This window comes from Astatotilapia calliptera, chromosome 22 (assembly GCF_900246225.1).
Source record: "Astatotilapia calliptera chromosome 22, fAstCal1.2, whole genome shotgun sequence".
Taxonomy (NCBI): domain Eukaryota; kingdom Metazoa; phylum Chordata; class Actinopteri; order Cichliformes; family Cichlidae; genus Astatotilapia; species Astatotilapia calliptera.
The window spans coordinates 13025679-13039170 of NC_039322.1; the positions used below are offsets into that span (position 1 = coordinate 13025679).

The 13492-nt window shown below is 40.8% G+C and overlaps 1 protein-coding gene across 6 annotated transcripts in view; it reads right to left on the bottom strand.

Annotated features, from left to right (window-relative positions):
• akap9 (A kinase (PRKA) anchor protein 9) overlaps positions 1–13492 on the bottom strand; it is a 65981-nt gene that overhangs the window by 26542 nt on the left and 25947 nt on the right. For all 6 annotated transcript variants that reach the window (XM_026157292.1, XM_026157289.1, XM_026157290.1 and 3 more), the window contains 8 exons: positions 13322–13427; positions 12535–12757; positions 11044–11095; positions 9868–10203; positions 9356–9637; positions 6454–6581; positions 6067–6254; positions 3837–4069 (listed from right to left, as the gene is read on the bottom strand). In XM_026157292.1, coding sequence (XP_026013077.1) covers positions 3837–4069; positions 6067–6254; positions 6454–6581; positions 9356–9637; positions 9868–10203; positions 11044–11095; positions 12535–12757; positions 13322–13427 — 1548 coding nt within the window. The remainder of the gene's footprint in view (positions 1–3836; positions 4070–6066; positions 6255–6453; positions 6582–9355; positions 9638–9867; positions 10204–11043; positions 11096–12534; positions 12758–13321; positions 13428–13492) is intronic.

A 13492-nucleotide genomic window follows, 5' to 3' on the forward strand; every position in this document is an offset into this window, starting at 1 on the left:
ACAACCATTACAAATGCTTTGACAACAGCGTTCAGCAGTGTCTGTGTGCAATGTTGTTATGATAAACTTCAACATGTGTGTTGGCATTGCGTAAAGGGCCAGCTAAAGCGAGTAATAAACTGTGGTTGTGTGCAGGATGTGATACAATAATTATATCATCCTTGTGCAAAGACCTGCTGGTCATGTGACAGAAGGCATATTTTTCTTGTGGACAGCTATGAAATCATTAAAACGCAATAAACCAGGAGCACACTACCTCATTCCACACTACATTTTCCATAGATTTCCATATCTCCCTGAGCAAAGGTCTGATTGTAAAATTATGGGAAGTGGTAACATGATCCTACCACAGAGAAGTTATAATCGTTTACCAAGTGTGCCTACGTGGAACGGTTCAACTCACACCTGAATATGTAGATCTGAACTACTGAGCTGTAAAGAGCAGCACAAACAACCTCCACAAGTATAATTTACACACAGTCCATCTGTGGGTTACCAGGTGTAAACTTACTGTATAAGGGGGAGTGGGCAGGGAGATTTTGGAGACGACTTTAAGAAGGTGGCCGCTAGTCCTGTGATTGACATGTGAAATCTGTGTCTGCACCACCACAGCGTTTTTCTCGTTCAGCGTGCTGCAAAATGGGAACGGTCGAGGAAGGGGTATGCGAGATTCCACCTCGTACACATCCTTGTCCTCCCCTTCGAGCCACGTGCTGCTCTGCATACTCGAGTTCCAGTAAGAGCGATATGAATCCATGGTAGACGACGTACGGATGATGGGAGAACCTCACTTTGAATCTTATCTGAAGTCATCAAAAAGGATTTCCAGGTGCTGTTATCCGTCAGGCTGAGCTAGGCAAACTGAGAATGACAATGAAGTCCAGTGGGGGATGAAGGCGTGAATAGTGTTGTGGATAGCTCCAAGCAACAGTTTCTATGTGTTTGGTACGCTCAGCAGAAGAGTAAACAATCTTTGGAGGTGACATTCACGTCAGCTCAATCACATACTTTCTGGTTGAGGTAGAAAGAAATCCAGGTAAATGCTGAGAGAGAAAATCATCCGGTGAGGGTGAGGATTTTATGATCCTACTAGAAAGTGTCATCCTCGGCAGCAGGTGGAAGTCATTTCTGGGTCCAGCAGGTTAAAGAGCATTCCTGACCATGACTGCAGGAGGTATGTAAACACAAAGACAAGCATTTCTTTGCTCTATGCCTTCTTTAAAGCTCCCCAGCCTTCTCTCTGCTCTTCTTTTTCTTCGAAGTGAAACCATATCATACCGCTCAGTGAAGCTCACACCCCCACATCTGCTCCCGCCTGCTCTCCTCTCCCTCCACTCGCTTTCTCTCTCTGGAGATTCATTAACAATACTATGCCGCTGTAGCAACCCAAACCTGCCGGGAAGCCTCCCACTGGCCCCCTTTTTAATTGTTTAGTCCGAGCAGCAGTCGGCCAAGGGTGAAATGACAGCGCTCAGATCTGTAGTCACTCACTCTTTCCTTCTTACTTCCTTCTAGGGTTGCTGTCATTCCCGCTCCACGCATGCTCCCGTGCTCTTACCATAATATCCCTCACTACTCTCCTGTCAGGCGAGGTTTAATTACTACCAGCGAGAGATACTCTCACACTGCTAAACTTCCTTTACCCATCTCTACGCTTCTGCCACAGGGGGGAAAAAAAGAAAAAAAGATTCAAATCCAAACCATCCAAAAGCATTTTCAACAGACGAGGGCACTTTTTCCACTTCCTACATTCATTACAGAGAGCAGGATACTGCTGGGGGGAAAAAAGTGGGAGGGAAGCAGGTGTGGCTTCAATCCTTAGAGCCAGAGGGCTAGGTAGACTTGCAAATAGATCTCACACACACACACTCCCTATACACAGAAATAACCACAGACAAAACACACTCCCTTCAGAAAGCTGTCAAACCAGATTCCTTTTCCTGTGCACAGCAGAAAAAAAAAAAAAAAAGCAATTAAGGCTTTTTGACACGCTGCCTCTTGGTCAAACCTAAAGTAAAGTCTCCATTTGTAGAGTCAACTTTTGAATTTGCTGCACACGAGCAATTTCCACATCTCGCCCACGTATAATGGGAGTGGGCAATAACCACGCAAACACCTTCCCCAGGCAAATAATTTACAGCAGTTGTTCAACAGACAGTTAACATTCCTGATCGGGCTTGTTACATCAATCCAAGACATGATCACTTAGCACCAGCCAGAGACAAGACAAATGAACACAGGATCAATAGCAGCAGGAAAATCACTGAGACGCCATTAGAGGCTTTGTTGATTACAAGTTTATGGGAGCGATTAATTGCATGTACTTGGAGAAGTACACACAAATTAAAAAGCAGCTTGTAGAAACTTCAGTATTTCTTTACCGGAGAACAAATAAGGATCATTTTCACCTTGTAGCAGTTTCTTAACTACCTTTATAAAATTATTTGGTCTATATGATGCCAGAGAATGGTTAAAAGTAACTATTTAAAATTACTAGAGCACATGTTTCTCTGTTAGAAGAGTTCTGGTATTGCTGCTTAAAATTATTTGGTAACCCAAATTATTACTCTTAACAAAATTTGGAGAATATACCCTTTGAAAAAACAAACAAACACGCCAAAACCCCTAACAACCAGTGATTCCATAAATAACAGTGTGGTGTAAATGGATGCTAAAACAACAGCCTGAAATTTCTTTAAAGCTATTTTTAGATTGCCACGATAAAGCTCACTCGAGCATGAATAACACATGAATTTCAGCCGCTGGGGTGATACACTGTGCATTCAGTTACTGTAACACGCTCACTGGCCTAGTTAGACTGGCCTCGTCTCTGCGCGTTGTCACAGGATATGCTCTACGTGGATGGCCTAAGGGGAGGGGGATGGAGTTGTTCTGGTGGAACTGGACTACGATAGGCTGGGAGGCCGGACAAAAGCTCTGTATAAATACTCTTCGTATCTACAGGCAACCGCTGGGAATGAGGCTGCTCTTTTGTGTGCACGAGTTTCTAGACAGGACAACTTTGTTGCCAGTCACATTCTGCCACCTCATCCCTATTATGTCTCCATGAACAGGAGTAGAACGAGAGAAGGGGAGCGGGGTGACGGAGTTGAGTGTGTGCATTTAAATACTTTGACAAAGCCTACATGTGTCACTGGAGCTTTCTGTTTATTGGTAACTTTTAGGGACATAAACACAGGGTGATTCATGAGGGATTGTTCTGAAACCTGAACCCACAGAGAACCAGTTTCACTGGACAGAGGACAATAAGCTAGGGCAAGGTGTCAAAATGAGTCAGAGCAAGAAAAATGTCAAATATTAAAGCTTGTGGGCTCTTGCTAAACTTTAATTTATTATCACTTAATGAAGGCTTAATTAGGAGAATGATACCTCTGGTTCCCTGGAAATGGTTTTTATGAGTTGGTTTGCTAATTAATGAAATGTACTGAGTTAATCGGTTAGTTAAAGAGGTACTTTTGGGGGATTTTTGATCTTTGGAGCAAGCCACATGAGCCGTTTCCCCTTGTTTCTAGCCTGTATGGTAAGCTAACTTCCTGCCAGCTCTTCCCTCATATTTAGGGAGCAGTACTCGTCTTCTTTTGCAAGTCTCAGGATGCAGAGAGTACCAGTAAATATTAAAAAGATCAAGCATTGTTTGGGCTTTTTTATTATTATTATGCATGCTTAAATAATTTTTTTTATTATAATTGGGTTAAAAATAACTAAATCTGCCCATTAAGATAAGACTCACAGGTGAGCTACCCAATAAAAAAGTTAATAAATGAATGGAAGGGGACAACTCAAATCATTAACAACCAACAATGCTTGGGGTATACCTGGTTAGTGGTATCAGTGATGGCCATCAACATTTTCTCCAGAGCTGTCTGCAGTCGGCTGCTGATTCCCATTAAATATTCCTCGTTCTCGAGCTGAGGCCCTGGCCCGAGCAGCAGACTGTCCATCATCTGCTGGGACACTTCCAGACCCTCAGGAGTCTTCATCTCTCTGGACCACATGCTCACATTGTCTGCACCAGTCTCACCGCCCTGTAAACGTCCTGAAGTATAACCTGGAATTTAACCAGAGCAACAGAAGGCAGAAATGCATCATGTTTGTTTCAACGTGTGCATATTTTAAGTTAAATCTAATAGTCTGTATCTAAAAGTTCAGTTAGGGCCTGAGTGGTGCCTAATTTGAGATTAACCAAAGTACTGCGGGGAAGCAACATGGACTCACAGATGCTAAGTAAGGACGCAGCAGTTTAAAGCTTCATGTTTGGTAAGCATTAAAAATGCTAGTCATATGCCAAAGAGTGCTAAATATATAACCAAAATAAGGGTGAGCGTGCACACATCATCCAGTTCAAACCGGGTCCAGCACACTCGCATAACTGCCCGTAACACAGCTGACAGATTATGTAACTCACATTATGTTATTAAGCTCATAATCACACAGTATCATGACAGCAGAAGAAGAAGGCAGCGCGACATAAAGATGCAGCACAACAGGACAAAGCAGCTTCTGAAGGACACGAGCCGGTTTTATTATGACGCTGGTTTCTCTAATTGTAACCACAAAAAAATGTGTGGAACCCAACTGGCTCTGTTCTTAAATGAAAGACTTCTTATGCAACCTGGGAACAAAACTTGGAAGAGTTCACACTGTGGGGGGTAATGCAAAACAAACTAACAGAAAAGTTAATGAATTGATGTGGCACAAAAACACTTAACGCGCTGTAGTTGCTGTGCAACACGGGCACACTTATGTGTGGTGTTTTGTGACTTTTACAGGCATTTGTTGCTCAACTGTGTTTTAAATATGTTTTCATTAAAAAGGGGAAATGAGATAAAGTGCTGTCACGGTTGCATATATAAACGTCACACAGGTCGGTGATTCACCAGCTCCAACTGTTTTGCATGAAAGTATGTGATAAGACCAACCCCGATCTACCGTGCATACACGACTGGCTGGACTTTATGACCGATATCAGTCATGGGACAACAAGCTTTTGAGAAAACTTGTGCAATAAAAAAAAAAAAAAGACTTAAGTGTTACGTTGAATGCCTCCCAGATAAGCACAACCATACTTTTTAAAAATACTATTTGGCTTTTTATTCCACTTTGACCTGCAATCAGCAAAAGTCTGTTATAATAGGAATTTGTACAAAAGTGCCAAGAATGTGTTGTAATCCTCAGTGTCCTCTTTAGAGGTAATATTTCCCCCCAAAAAATAAAGTAAGAAGAATAAGGATTATACTCGCTTGTGGTCTCCACAGACGGGTATTATTATAATGTTCTTATTATAATATTTCTCAGTCTGTTTGGAGAGTGCAGGCATACGGGCGGACATGTTTAGTGTCTGTGCAGTGACAACCTGAAATGCATGCATGATAAAGTCTAACATTGGACTTACGCCAGGTTAGCCAAACAATCGTCTAACCTCTGATGTCCTATTGATGACCTGCAGGTCACTGATTACTATGAGCAGCTATGTTTTTTAGGAAGTATCAAAATAACAAATGAATCCAGGATCTAAAGTTAACAAGAGACTGTGTTGTGCTTAGCCTCCATGGAGACATAACCCTCACCTTTAATCATCCATTTAGGTCAATCTAATACTTTTCTAACACCTCAATTATACGACCATCAGCACTGTTATCTGCATCTGATCGCATTAAATGTTCGCTTGCCAACTTTTTCCACAGAAGGCAACATCTCCTTGTTCAGGCACATGGTACTGCATTTCCTATTAATCACAGAAGCAATTAAATTGCAGCTACAGATGCTAAAATAACTGGATGTAGTGTTATTGCTTTATTTTGTGTTTTGAGCGAGACTAATCAAATTTGAAATTCAAGTCTAGAGTTTTAAAGAAATCTCAAGAAATTAATCAGTGTCGTTTTTGATGATGACTTTCGTACTACAAGGTCAGCTACTATCAGCAGTATTTTTAGTCCAAACACATAATCATATTTTGAAGTTTTGCAGTCTGCTCTTTCACTTGTTTGTTTTTGGCTAATAACTGGATTCAGTATTGAATTACTGCTGAATCTTGATGTTGCTCACCTGTGTTATAAAGTCGGAGTGGCTCTGTATTGGCTGACTGTGTGGTGGAGTGGGGAAGTTGTGCTGCACCGGAAGCATCACGCAGACTCTGCATGTGGAGGCCCATCGTTTCCTCTGCTGCTGCTGTGGTCTTCAAGACTTCAACCAGCACCTGACTGAGCTTCATGTTGGCTTTACGCAACAAGTTTCTAAAAATCATCAGAAGATGAAGAGTTAGTACTAAACTCATAAAAAAAAAAAAAAACTGAAGAGGAGTTCACATGTGAACAACTGGATAGATAAATATGTGTGCGGCACTCAGTCAACAGGCTATCATAAAAACAAACTGAGCATCTGTCCACACAACAGTGATGTGTTGATACTGAGAAAGCATGAATGCAGAGGTACCTCTCAGCCTCTTTATCAGAAGAATCTTCGTCGTCCTGTGAAGACCGTTTGCGTTCATCAGCCTTCGCTGTTCCCGACCCGCCTGGATCATCATCGTCCTCTGCTTCTCCATCACCGCCATCTTCCTTCTTTAAGGGTTGGACGGGCAGCAGAGAAAACACAGACAGCAGCCCCGTCATTGCAAAGTTTCGGCCGCGTAAACACTCCTGAAAACTCTCGACAGCAGCGGAGAGCGTGCTGAGCGTGCGCGACCATTAGTAAAAGTGAATTCAAATCAGGCCCAGCAAGGCGCACATAGACACACTGGCCTTTTTACAAGCGCACACAAAGACACACTTTAACTCCCTTGGAGCTGAGAGAAACACTACTATCTTTGTGCTGCTATGGCAACAGGTGCACCTGAGGCACAAAGACTGGCAGAGGCGATAGCTCCACCTCCTGGAAGAGCCGCAGTAATGCGAAGTTTATCCCATCGTTTCCCCCAAACAAACAGTTTATGGGATCAGTTTACTAGTTTGGCTCAAATCATAAGTGACAAACCAAAATAAATAAATAGTTGGAGACATCATCTTTCTGCAAAACTGCTAACTAATGTGGATCCAGACATTCTACTGGACTGATTACATGCCAGGTGTTAATGTAGTTTGCAATACGAGCGGAAGTTATTTAAACTATTTCAGCACATGTTTTGCATGCTACTGTTTCCTAATATTCTTTAGTAAGAACACAGCACTGCACACTGTGACACCTGAAAACAGGAAAATGCATTTAAGGCACTGACACTGAAACCAAGGTCAGACTGTGAGTGTCTGTGGTATGTTGTAGAATATGCAAACTACCCTAGTCATCTATTTCTGAGTATTACAAAAACAAATTTAAATGGATTTTTTAAATTCTTTTCCTAAATGGAACCACAATTAACAAAGCTGGTTTAAAAAGTAATTGTACAATGTCTCGGTCACTCCAGGGAACACGCTGCGTGGAGACAACAGCACAACCAGAGCTATTGCTACCTTGTGTTATGAATTTGAAAATCTGTTGCCATCTATAGAAATTCACATTAGCTAATAGCATCCAGTCCAGTCAGAACCTTCTAGATATGAAACAGAGACTCAGATGGTTTAATTTCAAACCCCCTCCTTCCCCCAGAAAAACAGGCAGTTGGCAAGGCTGCTTTTAAATAGGACTACAACCAGAACATAACCAGGGTAACCAGCTGAGTGTGGCCGACTTGTCTACTTTTCTAAATTACCCAGAAATTATTTGCAAACGTTCACACTGTCTGAGAGTGATTGCAGTCAGCCTGAGCCAGACCGACCGTTTGGAGGCAAAACGGCTCAACTTTTCATTGTAATTGCCATGCAATCAGAAGTGGTCAACCAAAGGCCACGAGTATTGCACACTCAACGTCTGAGTAGTCAGCTTGTAATTAGTCTCTAAAAAGCAAAAAACACTAGATAGTAACTGATCTTTTCTAGTTGTGTGGAGGTTGATATTTTTCCAATTTCAGTCAGACTCTGGCTGAACCAGGGATCTCTTTTGCACAGAATTCATTGATATAATAAACAACTGATAAATATGCATTAATCTAGAAGATATATACATACACACACACACACATACATATATACATATACACATACATATACATATATACATATATATATATACATATATATATATATATATATAATATATTATTAAATAGATAGATAGATAGATAGATAGATAGATAGATAGATAGATAGATAGAGATATTCTCTGCTATAATATGAATATTTATATATTAGAGCCATTGCCTATATTTTGTGAACTTTGTGATATATTGTATTATTTAATTTAGTTTATTTAGTTACTGTTCTAATTGTCTTGGAGCAACTGTAACCACATAATTTCTTTAGTGATTTAGTGAGTAAAGTATTCTGATTCTGAAAATTGTACTTTTGAGATTAAACGGAAAGCTTCAGCATCACAGTTTGTAAATAGACCGACTGTATGTTTTTAGGCTGAAAAGATTTGCCTCTATCAAAAAAAAAAAAAGAAAGAAAGAAAAGTTTTTGCTATTTATTTCTGTGGATCATTAAGATGTGGATCATTTCCACATCTTAATTTAACTTTGAAAATGTCTCTGCAAAGACCCAAAGTAAATACCATAACACATATGAATAATTTAAGGTCCAGATGCATTTTTCTCATCATTACAGTTATTTTAAACCACTTACTGTTGTGCATGAACGTTTTTTTTTAAGTATTTTTAAGTAGTTTTTTTTTTTACTATACTATATTAGAGAGTGGGCTGGAGTAACTCGTACCACAAGGAAAACTCAAAATGACAGCCTCTGCTATCACACAGTTAAAGCTTAATCATGCAGTAAATGGCTGGTGAAGGCAGGAGGAGTGCTTTGAAAAATAACATTATATTCAATCAGCACATGGAAATCAGGGCACGCAGGGTAGATAGTTGATGAAACTTTACAAATTTCATAAATTACAGCATCATTTGACTAAAATACTTAAAAACTATTTTTTTTAATGAAGTAGGTGTGTGTATGCAAAATGTGAAACTATATTGTAATACAGAACCAAACTGCTTCCTCCACATTATTGATTAAAGTTCTGCATATAAAAAAAATCCCAGATTCAGGAACAAAATTCAAGCTCATAGTTCTCAGGTAAGAGTAGCCAAAAAGCAATACTACTCTTACTACTTAAAAAAAATAAACGATATATAACGTAGATTCAACCCAAGAGATGCAACACCTGAACTGTGACATGGTACATCTTAAAATTAATGACAGCAGCAAATAAGTCGGTCAGAGGGAATAAATGTATGTGTGATGTTGGTTGAAAGTGGAGAGCAGATGCACACATTGCATATGACGGCTGAGTAGATGACACTGACCTGCTCAGGTCCTGATTTTGCAGATTTCTGCAGCTCCTCCTTTAACTTCCTAATCTCAGTGTCCCTCTCTACGAGCTCCCTCTCCAGTCTCTCCCTCTCAACTTCTTCCAGCCTGCTGCCTGCAGTGAGGGAATCTCTGGGAGTCGGCTCCTCTTTCTCCCCGTCCAACAGCGCCTCCTCGTCCGACTGGGTCTGCATGGAGGAGCTTGTCTCACGGGCACGCTTGTTGATTCGAGCCAGCTCAGTCTGCTGTGCAAACTCCACAGACATCTGAACTATAGCCTAAAAAACAAAAACAAAAAACCCATGGGTACAAAGACATTTTCTTCATGATTTTGTTTAATGTGAGACACAATGGAGATCTAAAAGTTTCATTTTTGGGGTCCACAAACTACACTATAAACGTCCACGACCTGAGGATCAAGCCTCTGAAAACAAGATCACACCAGTTGATCTCAGGGGCTTTCTCGACCTGATATTTGCACAAAAACTCATAATACATGTCCACATACTCTGGCGACTTCCTCCTCCACTCTCTCCCGGTGTTGCTTCTCTTCCACAGGGACCTGCGCGGCTACCCCGAGGCTCTCGGTGGAGCTTCCAGCACCGCTGATCCCGTTGAGATCCTGCTCTCTCTCTGGTCTGTCTCCCGGTCTCCCCTCCTGTTCCCTTTCTTCTCTCAGTTGCCTCAGCTCATTGCTGTGCTGTTCTTTGAGAGCGGCGACTTCTTGGAGGTACTTGTGATAGAGCGCTTTCCTCAGTGCCTGCAGTTGTGCTGTCAGGCCTGCAGACCTGACAGATCGGGACAGCTCCACATCTTCCTCTGACAAATCCTCCCCACTCAGCTCCTGAAAAGAGTGAAAGAAGTCAGAAAGTGTACAACAGCAGCAGTGTGTTAAAACGAAGCAAGCTGTGAAGATTTAAGTAATGAAAGTTCCTTAAGACAGTTCCTGAAAAAACCAACTCCTCTAGGTAAGCTCCCCCCATCCTTCATCCACTGCTAAATACAGCATTTTGTTCTCCCTGCCTCCCAGACATGATAAAGAGATAAAGCAATGTCTTGCGTTACAATACAGAAACACTTTCCACTAACACACTACCACTCTGTCTTGTGATGAGACATTCCTTGTCTATTTCACAGTCATTCGCCTTCCTTGCCGTCTTGCTGCAAGCTAGACGCTTCAAATCAAAAACATACAACGTCGGAAAGTGCCTGATTTTTTCCTCAGTTTATCCCCACTTCTGTCAATCTTCCTCTCTTATCTCTGTGTGAGGATGTGAGAGCCTGAAAACATGAGCCATGCAGTTTTGAGGTCAGAGGGAGTAAGAATGACAAACTGAGGAAAGAGAGAAGTTGAAATGGCTTAAATGGACCGCAGTTCATTCACGCAAGACAGAATCCTCCTTTCATGCAGCCACCGAAACTAGAATACGCCCGCTTGGTTAAAACGGCGTTATGCAACATCCAGCCCCTTTTAATCGTTAGATATAGGACTAACTCTCGATGCTGGTTGTGGAACTGAGGCGGGGGATTTAGGGCACGTTTTACCCTGAAGGCTTCAACTGTTCCCTCCTATCCACCCTTACTGTCATAGCATCTTAATGCAAGTTCATATTTCAGCTTGTATTACGATATGCTGCGTGTGACGTGGAAGACTTAGGAAGAGGGTGAAGTGGGGAAACCAAACCTTTAGTTCCTCTCTGTGCTCCTCCATCCTCTCAGAGCCGGACTCTGGAACACTGGAGAAGCAGAAAGACAAAATGCAAAGTCAGCATCGACTGTGACGTAAAACAAGTTTAAAAGTTTAAGAATGACAGTTGAGTGGGTAAAGATGAGCACCTCTGAGACAAAAAAAGGGGGGTATTCATTGCACTGTTCAGATAAAAAAAATAGTAACAAAGGAGAACCGTCAACTCAAGTTTTATTACATTATCATTGAGCCTGCATGCTTTATCTATCATTTCACACAAACGTTGTATCTTTGTCCAAAAATGTATGTAAATGATCTTTTCAATAATGAATAATGAGGCTAACAGATAAAATAAACAAAATTAAATATGCTGCAACTCATCATTTTTGCTTTTTAAAAAAAGGTTTACAAGAAGTTCATTAAGTCAAACGCTGCTGATGTAAATTTACTATTTATTTTAAAATAATGTTTAGAAACAAAAAAAATAAAATTACTGAGTGTAACCCTGCCCCTATGGAGTAACGGAGTAATTTAAGTAAAGATATATACGTAAGAATAATTTACTTGGATATAAAATTGTGACTGAATTCCACATCTCTGGAAATCTTTTATTAGACTTAAGTCAGGAGAGGAAAACAAGCTTATATTTACAATCTCAAACAGTGGAGGGCAGCAGCGTCTTAGTTATAAAAGAAAAAGAAAGAGACTGATTTCATGCATTAAAAATATATAAATATGTATTTAGTTTATCATATCTCTAACTCAAAGTATGTAGGAAGCATGAGCTAGCACATAAAGGCTAACTTTACTGCCCCGGAAACCAAAAGCTGGATGCGTGAAAACGGATTGATGGAAGACACAGGATATATAGAGTTCAGAGATTATGTTTGAGATGCAACTGCTTACAATTTGGCCACAAGTTTATTTAATTAAAGAAAATGGCACTTAGCGTGTGGATTTCTTTTTTTATTGCCTCCCTTCTCTCTGAAAACCACTTGTAAAGGCTGACAAGGTACTTTCACATGTTTGTGGGCGGCCTAGTGAATATTTCATTAGTTAAGGCTTTGTTGTCAACTGAAGTGGGTCAGGTAGCTTCCACGTGCTGCACAGGATGTGCACACCAGCTTGTGTTTGAAGTTATCTTTAGTACAGTCACTCATGTCACTTTGTCTGTTCAGACTTGACATACACAAACTCGGCCAACTGAGCATTAAAATGAGTCCGTGTGTTTCAACGTAAACACGAGATGTTATCAGCGCAGCTGCAGTGCTGTTTAAAAACTAAAAAGTCTCACATGAAACAACAATGGAGTGTAAAGTCATCTATAAAAATTAACTTCGGGGTTTTAAATGTTTTACAGGTTTTTTTTCCCCCCAGTGAAAAATATCTTATGCCTTGTTTTTATCTGTGCAAGTTTTCTTCACAAACTAATTTGTCTTAAAATGCGTATAAACATTTAAATAGGGTCTCACTTAACTGGCGCATCACCTGTATTGGGTGGTGACCTCCTGCAGTCGCTGCTGCAGCATGAAGAGCTCCGTTGCGTATCGCTCCTCCGTCTCTGTGGCCTGCTGCTGGTAGTGAGCTCTGAGATGCTCCATCTCTTGCCTGTGACTCTCCTCCAGCTTCAGCTGCTTCTCCTTGGCCTCGGCCTTCAGCCTCTGCAACTCCATGGTCAGGGAAGTAGATGCACCGGGCAGCTCCTCCAGATCTAATCGATACAGAGGTGAAATGTGAAACTAGAAAGCATCAGAGATTTAAATTGATTAGAAGATACTTTTATGTTTGTTCTGGGAATGCAGCCTGCTGCAGTGCCAAAAGCCTACATGCATATATCTAGCAAGAAATGAATGAGCAGAGAAATAACTTGGTCACAATAACATTTACAGGTAAAAGATAAACTAAATATTTCTGGACAGAAGAGTCAAAACGTTGTTTTGCTGTTTACTGCATTGCATTTGCATTCTTTTATACACATTTGAGAAACAGTCTGAATACAAAGCAGTTTATGCAAAAATTAAAATGCACCATGTAACCAGGACACCAGCTCAAAGTATGAGGGACCTTCTGGGCACAAAAATCATCACACACTTCAAAAGCACAACTCTGCAACACTTTAAAGCCTGCAGCTGCAGACAGCTTACAAGAGAACGAATAATAGTGATCCTAAACCTGGGATATTTAAGATGTATTATTATTATTATTACACACTTACATGAGCTTTGACATATAATAGCGTTTAATTTTTTATCAGAAAAATGAACTCCAGATTTACCTTTGCTTGCTGAGGGGCTTAAAGAGGCGACCTGTTCTCGGAGATCAGAGATCTCCTTCTCACTGTTGCTCTTCAGCTCACTGAACGCTGTCTGCAGTTCATTCATCTGGAAAACAACAGATTTAGTGGGGCTCTTCCATGCATACTTTAATTTTTACTGGTCCTCAAAAC